A 15,587-nucleotide genomic window follows, 5' to 3' on the forward strand; every position below is an offset into this window, starting at 1 on the left:
AAAGTTCAAGGGGGCCGAATACTTTTGCAAGACACTGTATGTGCTTGTTTCTGACCAAACTGTCTCCAGACTCCACGCGGGCCTAACATCCTTTCAGTGGGATCTGTGCTCACCGCTCAGCAGCGCACAGCTCGATTAGCACTCGCCTAAATGAAAGAGAACGCTGTGGTGAACATCTTGCAGCCTAAACATCATTTAGCATGGCCGCCTTAGTTAGTAGTGGCGTAGGTGGGGGACGTATATTTGGTGACCAGCACTCTTACAACATAATTACTTTCAGGTCACTTCACTCACTTGGGGAAACTTCCTAACAAAATCTGACTGTTTGAGCCTTTGGAAAGGATGGAGTAGTAAGAACTGGAGGAAGATGTGAAATGTGTACATCTCTGACTATAAAAGTTCATCAATCCTGAGCTGTTTCAAACAGCAGTTTGTTCTGTTTCATCCAATCACAGGGAATTATTATGGGACGCCCCGCCCCGTCCACATTGGCCCAGAGAGTCCACCAATCACATACCAGGAACATCGAAACCTGCTGAGGAACTTCAGGACAAGGAGCAAGTCTCTGAGTAACCTGGAGAAAGCTGTGGAGGAAGGGGACAACAGTGAGGAGGACAGCGGGCTGACGGGTAGAGAAGCTCACATGTAACACATCCCAGTCTTACCTGCACAGGTGTGTTTGCGCGTTGACGAGATTCTCTACCAGCAGGATCAGCTGGAGCCCCGCCCACAACCCTGCCTCTCAGCCAGTCATGGGAGTCCGCGGTAGGAATGGAGAATGGAGGAGGGGGAAGAGGAGTAGGGAGGGGAAGAGCGGGAGTGGGAGGTCCGCTGCCGGAAAACTGGGAGCTGGCCTACAGTGATTCAGGGGAGCCGTATTACATCGAGTGAGAAATACTTATCAGTTCTTCTTCTGGTGTCAGCTGATTTAATCCGTTTGATTATGGCCATCAGAAAAATATGTTGAGGAAAGCCATGGACGCTGTAATGCTGTTCAAACTTTAAATTTATCTTTTTTCCAATGAAGTCTGGTACATACAAAATATTTGATCCTTTAAATGTCTTATTCTGTGAACCAGTCCTGCTTGTTTTTGTTGTGTGAGTCAGTTTTTTATTTTCTTGCAAACTGAGACATGAGACCCACAAACAGGAAACTGAGCTGAGTTGCTGAGTGTTTCCTGTCTTTGCAAAAATAATAATTTCCAGTAGCAGGCAGAAAAAGCACTACATTTTAACTTATCCTCAATCTGTCAGATTATATTGTCCAGTGTGTTGATGATGGTGGTGGTGGTGGTGGTGGTAATTAGGATGTGTGTGTTCCTCTCTCCATCAGCCATAATTCAAAGACGACCAGCTGGCTGGATCCTCGAACTCAGAACAAAGAGACGACGTCTTCTACAGAACGTAAGGCGGTTTTAGATCATTCATTCACATGCAATTCATCTTGTTTTGTTCATGATTATGTCACATAATTGCTTCTCTGAAGGACATTTAAAAATATTACAGTCATACCCTCAAATGGTTATATGTTATTTTTAAATTCTAGTTAAATGATTTTTATTTGAGGTGGTATTTGTGTGGAAACTTCCCGTTTCCACACAAACTGCCTTGGATGCTTTCATTCTGGCAGCAGCAGCCAGCAGAGGGCAGCACTGACCCACAAACTCCACTTTTTTTGTTTTTATTGTCACACCAATCAGAAAGAAAAAAGAACAATATAGATGCATGCCTGTCCTCTGTGAGTTTTACACGGAAAGAAAGAGTCCACGTCCTCCCTTCCTGCACATGAACCTCTGGAGTTATACAAGCATCCTTCGAGGATAGGACTAACATTTCCTCTTTCCCTTCTCTTCATCGTTTTTCCTCCTTTGCCTGCCTCCTTTCTTTGTCCCCCATGTCTCCTCTCGCCTCTCAGTCCCAGAGTTCACCGACCAGCCCAGTCAGCTGAAGGGCTACTCCATCCACACTCGGCTCTCTAAAGGTCCTCGAGGTTTCGGCTTCAACATAGTTGGAGGAAGTCGACCCCGAGAGTTTCTGCAGGTGTACAGCGTCACACCTGGAGGACCGCCTGCTCTCAACACAGGTACTGATCACAGTACAGTTTACCTTCAGTTATGTCACAAACCTGAATCTGTTACATGGTTTTGGATCCAGGTTTCTGAAATCCAGGTAAAATGTGTTCAAATGTAAAAGCAGGACGTTTCAAAACCCAAATCACAATCTGGACTCTCATAATCACATAAAAAGCATCATAAAGTGGGAGTTGTTGTCGTGGGTCAGGTGGTCAGAGGAGAGAGGTTGAGATTCTCTCTCTGTGGAGGATTACGGTGCTGTTGATTAAGAAAAATAAAGAGCTGAGTACTAATCTCATGATCTACAACTAATCCACACACGTGCGCTCTCACACACAGTTTAATCTGACCCACGTACCCACGCCTCCTCCCTGTGGGTTGGTTCACATGCTCTGAGATCAGCGTGGAATCAGGAATGAAACAGAGCTACGGAAAAAACAAGCTTAAGACCTGTTCACGTGTTGTGGTTTTCATTTTAAATAGACGAAACTTTGTCACCCAGAATGAGAAGACACAAAACATAAAATCTCATTTACACTTGTAGTCCTCTCGGTTCACACCTGGATTTTGTACCTGTGCCTGTTCACCTTACTGCTCACTGAAAGGCGAGAGAACGTAAAACATCAATATTCTCACTCAAATGATGGATTATGCTTGTTGTGGACGGACAGAGATGCTTCAGGAAGTCAAACTGAGTGTAAAAATGTGTGCTTCATGTCTTTGGATTCTAACTGTAAACTAATTTCTTTGGTAATCACAGATTTCAGCTGCAGCAGCTGCACATATGCACTCCTGCATGTCCTGTTAGACATTAAGACTCTAACCAGTAGATTTTGCTTCCTCGAAGCGGACATCCTGGTCTACATCAACGACACCTGTGTGCTGGGTCGCTCTCACAAAGAAGTGGTGGAGATGCTGAAGTCGGTACCGATGGGTCAAAGCGTGGATGTGGTGCTGAGGAGAGGATACCCGATGCTTTATAACCCCGATGGCTGTCCCAAACAGAGCCTGGAGACGGTACAGCCCTAAATTTACTTTAATTACTTAAGGGCATAAAACTGTTTAAATATCAGTTATTTTAGTGTGATTTTTTTTAAAACTTTTTTCCCATAGAGAGGGTGAAACATTTCAGTGCTTTCAAGTTAAAAGATTCCCCATGACTCCTCTTCTGCCTGCTGTGGGAAACTTTAAGGCCTGTGTAAGAGATCAATGACTTCACAGCCAGTAAAAACAGGCATAAAATACAAGAAATAGCTGCCTTTTAGCACACACTAACATTTCCTCTTTATACAAACAAGCAGAGACAAAAATTAAGCAGAGCCGAGATAAAAACAATGAGTTATCGTGTCTTGTTCTTGTTTTGCAAATGCAGACAGCCAATCTTTAATAATTGGGGATGAGAAGACTTGCACAGCCATTTAAAAGTGAGCCGTGCAAATATTTAGGCCCTTAAATCAGTGGTTCATCTGTGAGGTGGGCTCCACTCGTGGGACATACACTACCAGGGGAAAAGTGTCTAACCTCATATCCGACCTTTCAGCAGCCGCAGACCCCCAGCGAGTCCGGCAACCTGAGCCGAGGCCTGACGCACCTCACCTACAGCCGCACTCTGGACGCCAACGGCAGCACGCCAGGTCAGAGCAACCGTGGAAACCACATGGTTTACATTTACAGTCCTCTACTCTCATCACAGCTGTGTGATGCAAATTTAATTTAGAAACATTAATAATTTATTTTAATTCACTGCATAATAATGTGGCACATTAACAAATAATAAAGGATTGTAAAAACACAACGATTATTTTACTAATTTCTGCTATTTGTAGCCAGGGAGGATGATGTAATGAGCTGCCGGCTCAGGGGTCCCAGCGGGGGTATTTAACATTTCTTGTTGGAAAGCCGATCAAAGGCAGAACAAAAGCGCGAGAGTTTACAATGAAAAGTCTCTACAAAGTGAGAAAGTTATCAAAGTAAGATAAACAAAACACAATGGCTTATCCTGCTGTGGGACCCGTTGGCGTGTCTGCGTGGAGGGTCCCATTGTCTCGCTCTCTGAACTTATTTATAGCTCATGTAAAAGAACACATCACATCAGAGTTGAACCTAAGAACTTTGCTTTTCTCTGACAGCTGTTAAAAATAAAACACAAATGAACAGATTCATCTTCTTCTCTCTATAATCCAGGCCTGGCACAAACCCCGCCCTCTTATGCCACTCAGCCAATGACAAATGGACTCACGGGCCCACCCACCCCCACGTCTTCTGATACCCCACTGGGTCCACCACACCCAGCGGAGAGGACGCTTACCAATCACAGTGACTCTGATGGCGGCCTATCCAATGCAGGAACTCGAAGGTCAGTGAGGGCATCAGCAGTACCTCACACATCGTGGTGCTTCCCTGATTCTTTTGGTGAAAACGAACCTCAAAGGTTCTTCTGTCCTTTGGGAAAAATCCTGCGCAGCTTTAGCAGTGATCTCAGAAGTAATGGTGCTCAGCCTGTTCCACTCTGCTCTTCCTCACAGGTCTTCTCTGATTCGCTACAACAGCAACACTCTCCCCGCCCTCTCTTCCACTTCCCTTCTCCAACATCAGAGCTCCAAGTCCTCAGAGAGTGACCTGTCCACGTCCACGCTCCCCATATCCTCCTCCACGCTCCCCATCACTTCTTCATCCTCACACACTCTTACGAAACTTGCACTCTCTCAGCCCGAGACGGGCCTCCTCCAAAACTCCACCAGTTCCAGCAGCACAAACAACACCCCCTCCTCTTCTACACCTCCTGGTCCGCCTGTGCATCGCCCACTGATGCCTCAGACCTCCCTCGCTCTGACCCCACCCAGAGACATCCCACCCTGTGGCTTTAACGGGTGCCCGGCCAATCACCAAGCACCCTCCACAGCATCCAGAGGAAACCCCGGATTGGTGCTCCCCCTTGGAGCCGGGTCCCCGGGGACAGCCCACGGCGGGGAGCTCGTGCCGGTGGCTCTCAGCCGCAGTGAGAGCGGGGGACTGGGGTTCAGTGTGACAGCAGGGGGAAATGGGGGTCAACAGCCAGTAGTCAGGCGGGTTTGGGATCGGAGGCAGTGCCTGTCGCTGCAGTCAGGAGACATTATAGTGAAGATCAATGGAGCAGACGTCCAAAGCTTCAGCTTCTCCCAGGTAAAAGATTTTTATGGCTTTATCACCTCGCTCGACCTTGATATTCCGACTGACGTTAGCTCAGCAGTGAACAGTTGGTCTTTGGGAAGAGGGAAGCTCTCATGGGTGCTCATGGGAGTTTTGTGGATATTTCTCCGTATATCCTAGAGGTGTTTTATTTCTGTGTGTCAAGGAAAGAGAGATGGTCCTGTTTAACCTAAAAAAGAAATCCTCATCACAGTAGTTTACCTGCCTAAGCCCTCCTTGTTACTACTGACAGACATAGCTATTGGTTAATGAAAACTAACCGATGTCTAATGTGACGTGATGAGTGAGGAACAGATCTGACACTAAAGAAGTTCCATCAGAAGTAATAAACACGAGTTTGTTTCCTTCCTCAGGTGCAGAGAGTGCTGCAGGAACACACCAAGCAGGGAGAGGTTGTACTTCTGGTCTACAGAGGAGGTAGATACGCCCGTTACCCCAACCCTGACTCACTGATGACTGTGACTGTTAATAACACCAAAGCACATCTAAGTATGTCGGGCTCAGGCTGCAGGATGTCTTCGTCTCATCAGCCAATGATTGTGTCATAAATGTTTATGCATTTTGACACTGGTTATATTTGGTGCAAACTAATCAATGTTATTGAACAGCATAGGTTATCCAGCAATTCCTAGAATGTAAATAAGCATGCAGAAATGGCCAATAATGCGTTTTCATTTTGAATGCATTCACATCGGGAGGCTTAGACTTAATTTCTATCGTCACTCACTGTTTGGTTAACTGGTTAACTGGTTTGATTAACTGCCTAACTTTAGATCATATCTATATGACATAATGAGAACTTAAGGGTTTACTCTTTCCTCCGTCAGCTCCCGTATCCTCCCCAGTCGTCACCCCCAACATCTACAAACGCCTCATCATCCCGCACGGAATGACCGGCCCTTCCTCCTCCCACCCCAACACTTCAGCCGACATGCCTTCCCCGTCCACGGGTGCCTTGGTGGGGGGTATTCCCCCACTCAGCCAGGCTGGTTTGGCCCTTGAGAGTCCCCAGGAGGGGCAACTACCAGCAGCAGGGAACCACCAAGGTAAAAGCATCCAAGAGTAGTAGTGAGGTGTGCTGCTAAGCGAGTGGCGACTGTGCCAGTAGCTGTTTTTGTTGGTGTATAAGTGACATGATTTCCCAGTTCTGCCTCAGAAACAGCTCCTGCAGAGGAAAATAATAAATGCATTTATTATTTAACAGAAAATTGGAAAACAAAAGGCAGATATTTCAGCATTTCTACACTTCTACATATTTCTACTTAACTATGATGGGCTGTGTAAATATTTAAGTAAAATACTTTTTGTTGTAAAGCCAGAAAGCCAGAAAGAGGCAAAGGAAAATAATTTATTAAGGGAATCATTTAACAAATCTTGTGCTTTCCAAGCAAATCCAAAATGCCAGGTTTCTTTAGAATGATCATTTTTAGATGATGTGGGTCCCGTTGCACCCACAGTGTCGCCTAATTCTTAGCTATAAGCATCTTGAGATGACAGATATTGTGACTGAATACAAATAAAGCTGAACTGAATCCTTAGGTGCCCCTCCTGCCCAGACGCCTAACGGACCTCCAGCCTCGGCCCTCATCCAGAGCACTAGCTTCCTGGACTCAGTTCCTGTGACGCTGACCTTAGAGCCACGTGACTTGTTGGGCGTGGAGGAGAGCGCCGGCGGACCTCCTGCACTCAGAGAGGGCGGACTAGGAGCCGTTCCTAAGGATGGAAGAGGAGGAGGAGTAAAGTCAGTGGATGTGGAGCTGAGGAGGCGACAAGGAGAAGGCTTTGGATTTGTTATCGCCTCTCAGGAAGTGAGTGGAGGTGAGTGGCAAAGAGTCCTCCGTATGTCCAGCTCCTGTCGGCGTCACCGCCTGTTATATGATTGAGTTTTGTATTTTAGGTCATCTTTTGAGGTTACATTTAGGTCCTGGAGTTTTCAGTTTGTTTTTACCTCCCCTGTGCTCCCTGTTTCCTCGTATCCAGGCTTAGTCTTTGTGTTAGGTCTTTTTCTGTGTCATTACTTTGTACTGTATTTTGGTGCTGTCTCTTGTGCCATGTATTTAGCTTTATTTCCCATTTGTCTCATTAGTTTGATTTTGTTCACCTGTGCCTTGTTTCCCCAGCTGTGTTCTCTCTCCCTAATGACATCATGCCTCTATTTAAACCCTCAGTCTGCTTGTGTTGCTTGTTAACCTCCCCTTTGGGCCCCTGGTCTGTGTTTAGTATCGTAGAGTATTGTCCTCACTTTATCCGTCCTAGTTTGACATTCCTGTGTGTGACGCACAAAGAAGTAAAAGAAGTACAACAGAAACAGGATTCAAGAAGAATATACCTGAAACGGACAATAGAAAAACAACTGCTTCAAATTATCATTAAGCAAATGTTGTTTAGATGGTCTAGTGGTTAAATTGTGGCGATATTATTCTTCCAGCAAAAAGAAAATTTGACTGTTCATCCAAAACAAGAAGAGAAAGCAAACAAGTTATTTCCATTGATCACTAAATGGCGACAAATCAAACTGTTAGAAAAAGCAGGCAGTCAATTAGTGGAGAGAGCTATTGGACTTGAAAGGGACTTTCATTTGGTAATATATGTGATGCATAAGTAAGAAACACAACCTCTCTACTTAGCCCGAGGGGAAGTGGGTAATTTAAAAGTAAAGGAATTCAGTGGGCTGGATCACAGAGTGGGAAATGTTACCCACTGACACTTGAAATGGGTTAAAAATAAAACCTATTGAAATCCTTCAATCTCTCTGAAGATATAGGATGACAAAAAAATAAAAAAGAAATGATGGAAAATTGTTTTTCAAGCCTGCTGTTCACCAGCGATCCAGAGTTCAAGTTCATATTCAAATAAACAAGCATCTGATTTTGGAGGGAAGGGCAAGACTTTTTATACTGGTACATTTTTGGTTTCTGTTTGAACAAGCTTTGGTGCATGCAGATAAAATTTATCTGTATTTGTTAAAAAGGACCAGAGGAGAAACAGGAAGTTTTGAACCGGATATCCATTATGTTCCTTCTGTACATTCTGGCTACAATAGAAGCTGAGAAAAATGGCTTCGTCAGCCTCAGGCCAGAGTTACCTTACTGATATTTATACTGCTGTGATTTTAAGGCACTCAGCTGCAATAAAATAAAAGTTACTTGTAATAATTACAAAACAAGAGCACTTAGCTTATAAGTAACTATAACCCTGGGTACTAGATTTGCATATCACAGTTTAGTTTGGGTTAATAAGCAACTCGTTTCACATGTAAACAAGCCGCGGGTGTACAGGGAGGAGTTAAAGCTTTCAGATAAAAGCAGCACAGTAATACATAAATGCAGTCCAAGATTCCCTCCTCCTGAAACTGTGGTGGAGCTGACACAAAAAGCAGCAGAAGCTGGACACAGTACAGTAGCTGTGCAAAAGCACTGAGGGATTTTCCACAGCTGGGTTTGTGGCGACTCTCTGGTTGATTTCAGCTGCACCTGAGCTTCTCTGGTCGGCATTCAGCTGGAAGGAACAGAGAACTGAGCGACAATGATACACAGCACTCCACTGCACCTCCTCCTTTGGAAATATAACAATCATCTCCACTGTTAGCATTCCTTCCCCTCCACATGAGTAATTTCCCTCCCACCGCTATCTGCTCTGCATAAGCCCCGCCCCCTCTGACTGTCCCTCTATCACTCACTGCAGCTCAGCTCACTCAGTCCAGCTCCTGCTTTTAGAGCCGCAACCTGCTTCAAGCAGACAGCACAGAGAGACAGAAGGACAAACAGTGAGGACAGAGAAACAAGGACAGAGCATTGTTGAGGTCTCGGCTCGGTTCAGGTCTGAATTATCCATCATGTTGGAGCGACTGCAGTCAGCTCTGAAAACTGTCAAGGACTCCAAATGTAAGTTTAGTTTGGATTTTTAAGCTTTCTTCTAAATTCAAGGCTGACTTGGTTTCTGGGAGGTCCGTCCATCATCGTGTCTGTGCCTGAGCCGTATTGATTTAGAGTCCTGCTGTGTGCGGGTCAAAGGTACTCCTGAATTTGTGCGTGCACTGCTGTGGAACAAGTTTTCACAGCCTGCTCCTCTTGTGCTTTGTTCCCTAGTAAAGTTTTTTTTAAGAGGGTTTTTTGTCATCTGACTACAGGCTCTAACCAGATCGCCTGTGAACCATTTATTGTTGGGGTGAGGTTGCATAAGAAGAATCATTTCAGAAACTAGAAGTTGTTGCCTTTCAACACTGTTATCTTAAATGAGTTTTGTCCTGGGTTTGCATAATAATGGAAAAACCTACATAAAGCAGTACATTTGAACCCTAACCAACACGAACCTATTAAGAAAATAAATGAATCTGCAACTTAAATGTTTTCTTTCTCATCTAAAGAGCCACATGCTGCTTCTTTATGTTTGATGAGTCTCATCTAATGTGAGATTCTTCAAAGCTTCCAGTTGATACTAAAAGTAATATCAGATTAGATACTGAGGAGTCCACTGATTCATGTTTGTCCACCACACAAAAGGGAAAGTGAAGTTTTGTGAAAATACAGTTGCAGTGGCAACAATAACTGTTTCTGTTTCTGGGTGTCAGTGGCATCAGAGTCCACAGTGTACAGGACAAAATAACAGGCTTTCACACTTACTGCAGCATCTGGAAGAAACACTTGAATGTAGTCAGAGCTGGTAACATGTTTCTCTCCAGCTACTATGAATCTGTTTCCTCCCTTGCTCCCTCTTTAATCTAAATCTTTCTCCCTTTTATTCCTGTCTCCTTGTTCTCCTCCTCAATCTGTATCAGCTCTCAGGAATGTCTGAAATAGTTTCACCTCATTGAAACTGTGTGTGTGTGTGTGTGTGTGTGTGTGTGTGGACCAGTTTGAGTTTAGACCTTTGTGAGGTGTCTGGTCCTCACTGTGGCTCAGACTGTATGATGTGGTTTTTACTGTTCCCACATCATCAGTAATGCAAACATGCACAGGGCTGAAGGATGAGCTTGGTAGCAAATTTCAATTTTTAATTAAATAGTTCTTTAATTTTTGTTACCTTTGCTGTTTTAAAACAATGTGTGCGCCTGTGTGTAAGTTATGTAATATTAAATCTTCATGACATAACCCTTTGAAATTCATTCAGAGCTTAGCTTCATCTGCCGGCCTGTTTGTGTCCAGATGTGCTGTCTATTTCCAGCTGTGGTTCACTATTAAAGGAGTCCCAAAATTAACATGAGAATATATATGTAGCCTGTATTAATCCTTATAGTTCAACTATTCCTCTCATTTTCCATCTGTGTTTTTAGTTATGAATGATAGTTAAATAAAAGATTATTTATAATATCCTGGATCATTCTGACATCAAAAAGAAGTCATGTTGTACGGAGGTTTGAGAAAATGTAAACACTTTTCTAATGAATTTCTGGTCTCAGTTGCTAATTTCAAGCCTCACTGAAAAGAAACAACATTGAGTTGTAAATTATAATTCCATTTAAAGTCAAAGGGACAAATAAATACATTTTCACCATGAGCGTGCAGCATCCCTGGGTTTTTCAGTCACATGTGACCCCTTGTTTGGCTTCAGCATCCAAAGATGGTAATAGCAGAATCAGTCAGCAGCAAGAGGGCCTCATTAACCCTTTGTATCATATTTGATAGATGAGTTTCTGAGACCTCTATCGCATCAACATGATCAATACTTGCCATAATTTCAAAATGTTATCGACCAAACTCTTTTTTTTTTTGTCTAAAATGAACATTTTTGCTAATAAAAAGTTGCCAAAAACGGCCAATGTATCAAATGTCAAATCATAAACATGATATAGCAAAAAAAAAAAAAAGTGAATTTTGTTATAAGGGTTAATAATCATCCCAGTTCCAAAAAATCTGAATTTTCTGGCTATTTCTTGATGGGTTGGGTTTTACAGGGTTAACCAATGGGTGACATCACTGTGGCCAGATCCATCTTTGGCTGGAAACAACCACCAAATAGCCAAAAGGACCAAAAATGATACATAGTGATGAGCATTACGTGTCCTTATTTAAAAACTGACCCGTTGTTATACATGCTGACTTCTTTCCTGTCCCATTCCAGTCACACTATGAACAGCAAAGCTCCCATTCCGCATGATTCCCAGAGGAATGCCGTGACTCAAAGGATTTCTGAAAAAACGTCAGCCTGTGCTCCCGAGGCGGTCGTGTGTCGAGTGTGAATGCGTCTGTTCGTGCTTTAGCATTCGGAATAGGAGATGTTAAACTTTCTATTAATAGCAGCTTTAATCCATAATTCAGCAGAATTATGAGCTGGGCTGTGTGTGTTTGACAAACTGGAGCGCAGGTGACTTCAGGCTTATTGGACTATGAAATTGGACAGACACACACATTTGTCTTTCAGCACTTGTGAGGACTTCCTGTACATGATGCATTAACGCGCTTCTTACCCTGAACCTGAACTCTCACCTGTGCTCTAGCAGTCTTCTGAAGCTCTCCCAAGGTGAGCTACAGACTCAACGTCCTCGCAACGAGAAACATCCTCATGTATTTAACCATTCACCCGTAAAAGTCCCACAGCATAAAACTCCAAATATTAATACTCAGACATCTGCTTATTGCGCTGCTGACAGCATAACTCTGACTTTCTAAACACATAGAATTCAGTTATGTTGTGCTGCAGTGACGCGTGCTGGTATTACTTGGTTACATGTGGTCATATTTGAGTATTTATATTAAATTAGAGGCTATAGTCTGTATATAAATGGGAAGCATCAATAAAATCACTGCAAACATTCTGCTATGACACTGCTATAATCTGTCATAAAAGTGATGACAAACATATTTGAACCTCAGGACTCTGTGTGAGGCTGAGTTTACTGAAACTGTGTGAACTGATGTGTGTAAAAGTACAGATTATAATTTGCCACTTCATGGTTCAGGCTCATGGCGACTAGTGGGAGAAGCATGACTTTAGTTATTGGATTCAATATGATTGGAATAAAGTGTAATAATAGGTGCTCCTGCTGTTCATGTGGTAACTACCTGACTTTGAGGATGCTCCGACAGCCCCTCCTGCAGATGGGGGGGCCCCATGTTCCTCTTTAGGGCTGGACCTGTAGGCTGGCTTTATATATGTGCAGGTGAGCCTTCTGAAGCCAGTCGGAGGTGGGACTAAATCAGTAAGCAGGGCAATGATAATGCTGACAAAAAAACAATAATTGGTTGTGGCGCACATAAAGTGACTCCAGCACCTTCTGGGTGCCTCGTAGGTGAGGATATTTGGCACGTCCTACTGGGAGGAGACCCCGGGGTAGATGGAGGACATCCTGAAGAAATTACCTCTCTCAGCTGGCTCGGGAACGCCTTGGGAAATTTTCCGTACTATATTTTATGTTTTGAGACTTCAAACTGCAATATTGTGAGGACTGATTCTTAAATAACGCTTTTCTACTGAAGCAGTCTAAGTGCTTTATACAACGTGCATCATTCACCCATTTATAGAAGCACTATCGAACATTTACACAATGAACACATCAGAGTCCCTCGGTCACCCCGGGATCGAACCACCAACCTTCCAATTAGTGGATTACCTGTTCTACCTCATGAGCTACAGACATGTGAACTGTAGATATAGATGGATATGAAATTGTGGAACATATTGAATATAGAAAACTCAGCAGATACAAAATGAATTTAGGTTTTTGTTTTTTCCAAGAGCTCTTTGTGTGCTTCCCCAACATGTAACTGTGTCTCCTGGGGTTGTTTTTCACTCTTAAGGCTGGTTTAGAGCCAGAGCCTAATCTGAAATACAATTATTCATGTTTCAACAGTCAGAGCAGCGTGTCTTATCCGGGGGGAAAAGTTTCAGTGTCGCAGGTCTAGAATCAGGAGCCACTTACTTGCAGGATTATGAATACCAAATAAGACTTTATAAGTCCCACACACAAATAAACTGGGCTTGAGTACACATTAATTTAAAGCAGCAGTGTGCAGAAAACTACTGAGTTTTTTTCTTTTTTTTTTCATTTATAAAATGCCAGCTGGTGATAACAAAACATCAAATGGCAGGAAAATGTGATGAGTGTCATGAAGCTAGCTGTTATGTGTTGATGTTGTTGATATGTTAACATGGCCTCTAGCCTTTTAGAGAGAAGGCAGAGCGGACTTGTTTGCGACTCTGCACCAGCAGAAAAGCACCTGGGTTCATGTGGGCAGACAGGAGGTATGTGTGATGTTTGAGGAATGTGGAAGAGGTCTTATGATGAGGATTTATTCTGTGTGCAGGCACAGGAGGGTCTTTTGGCCGCATAACAACGTCAGTAAATCATTTTTGGTATTATATTCAAACCCCAAACAACCAAACAGCATCTTTTCTGAGCCATACACAGAAAACTGCATCAGTTTACCACAAGGACAGTAAATAAACAAAAACACGATGAGCCGCCTGACCAAAGAGTCTGGATCGTGGTGCTGGTTGTGGTGTTGTGGTGAAAATCATGAATGTTTAGTTACTTTGAGATATCAAGCTGAATTTTTCCTCAACAGGTTAATATTTTATTGGTTTTCTTTGTGCAGCACATCTGGAGTCAGAACTGTGGTTGGAGAAAGTGATCTAGCAAATGTTCTCATACATGATTCATGGAGTCAGACCCAGAGAGGCCTCACACGGAAGGAGAAGGAAATGTCCAGAAGTACATGTCAGGAAATAGCTGTATGTTTGAGCAGAAAAATCGGCTGAATAGAAGTTTGATTTATGGATTTTTGGCACAATTTTTAAAGTTTTTTTATAGTTTCTTCAATAATTTAAGTTCTTTAACTTGTAGTTTCGGTCCCACACTTTACCCCCCACCCTACATCGAAAACAAGAGACTTGTGTGAAACTGTTGACGTGATGTGTCAAGCTGAAAAGGAGGTTGGTCTTTACTTAGTCTCTACTTTGTTTTTACGGCAAAACTTTACCAGAGCCTAAAAAATACATTGTTCAGTGGACCAAGAGGGAACACGGGGCACTGTCATTAGGAGACACACAGGACTTTATCCTCTGGGATGGGGGGGGGGGCTATGATTTGTAGAGGACACAGTTTTTGTATCTGTAAACCACCACAGTTGGTTTTACATCAGACAATTAAGATGTGAGTGCAGACGTGTGAGTTTCAGCTTTATTAGAAAAACCTTTGCATGAACTTTTTGGGAATATTTGGATATTTTTATGCACATCCCCAAATTTTAGAGGCTTAAAAGTAAACAAGTTAAAATGATTTTGAATGTTTTTAATACTTGAATGAAAACAAGACCAAATGCTGCATTTTTACAGGTTTTTACTGCCGTCACCTTCAGTTGCTGCTTGTGGGTCTCTCTGCCTTCTGTTTTCTATTTAATAACTGAAAAGCTGCCCTGTTGGGTTGAGATCAGCTGACTGGCTGTTAATTCCATTTCTTCACCTTGAGAAACTCTTGGGTTGCTTTTACTGTCTGCAGCTGCTGTTATTGGGTCATTGAAGGATCTGTCCTAATCTGAGCAGAGCATATAACCATATACACTTCATAATTCATCCTGCTGCTTCTATCAGCAGTCACGTGATTAATGAACACCAGTGACCCAGTTCCACCCGTGACAATGACACGCCCCGAGAGTGTTCTTGACATGGTTAGATGTTGTAAAATAGTTTTTCTGAACAATGGAAAGAATTCTGTGATCATGCACTTCAGGCCGGTCCATTCATTGATTTTACCAGACTGTTGATTTTTTACTTGCTCTCTCTCTTCTTTACAGTGAAAAGCTCTATAATACAAATTCAGCACTTTGAGTAAATTTCTGATGTCTGCTTCATTTGTAATCAAGTAACAAAGAAGCGGGCCTGACCATGAAACTGCTTTGTCCTCTGAAAATGTGAGACTGTGTATAGAAACTATGGTCTCATAGTACCTGTGAGACCAGGCTGCTATCGCCCTGTAAGAAGCAACTGGATATGCATGAAGGCAAAGGCAGGGAGACAGATGTGTGCACAGGAATACAAAAGACACAAAGATTTGTAGTGACTGTTTATCAGTTTTGGGTTTTTCTCATCGCTCTCTGCCTGCAGCTGTCAGCCTGGATATTATCACACTTCTCCTCCTCTGCTTCACTGAAGCATATTTCTCTCTCTGTAGCCTCGCGGTGCCTCCTCCACCGACTGAACACAGTGATCTCAGCACTTTCTTATCAGCTCACACGCTCGCATTCACCCTCCTACACCGTGTGTTTAAACAGCGTTAAATACACACTCTTTTGCCTCTTTGATATTTTAAAGCTTCTTAAAGTGACTTTAAAGGAGCAGGTGGGATTTTTGTCCTGCTTCAGTCCATTCTCTGCGAATCCTGTTTACATC

At 43.2% G+C, this 15,587-nt stretch overlaps 1 protein-coding gene across 1 annotated transcript in view; it reads left to right on the plus strand.

Annotated features, from left to right (window-relative positions):
* LOC102203881 (membrane-associated guanylate kinase, WW and PDZ domain-containing protein 1-like) overlaps positions 1–15,587 on the plus strand; it is a 33,725-nt gene that overhangs the window by 5,744 nt on the left and 12,394 nt on the right. The window contains exons 4-14 of the mRNA XM_005748003.2: positions 456–629; positions 710–887; positions 1,334–1,404; positions 1,916–2,083; positions 2,920–3,089; positions 3,613–3,706; positions 4,257–4,428; positions 4,598–5,234; positions 5,615–5,678; positions 6,089–6,307; positions 6,801–7,079. Coding sequence (XP_005748060.1) covers positions 456–629; positions 710–887; positions 1,334–1,404; positions 1,916–2,083; positions 2,920–3,089; positions 3,613–3,706; positions 4,257–4,428; positions 4,598–5,234; positions 5,615–5,678; positions 6,089–6,307; positions 6,801–7,079 — 2,226 coding nt within the window. The remainder of the gene's footprint in view (positions 1–455; positions 630–709; positions 888–1,333; positions 1,405–1,915; positions 2,084–2,919; positions 3,090–3,612; positions 3,707–4,256; positions 4,429–4,597; positions 5,235–5,614; positions 5,679–6,088; positions 6,308–6,800; positions 7,080–15,587) is intronic.

Source organism: Pundamilia nyererei, unplaced genomic scaffold (assembly GCF_000239375.1).
Source record: "Pundamilia nyererei isolate P.nyererei 1_Seehausen unplaced genomic scaffold, PunNye1.0 scaffold00210, whole genome shotgun sequence".
NCBI classification, from domain to species: Eukaryota; Metazoa; Chordata; class Actinopteri; order Cichliformes; family Cichlidae; genus Pundamilia; species Pundamilia nyererei.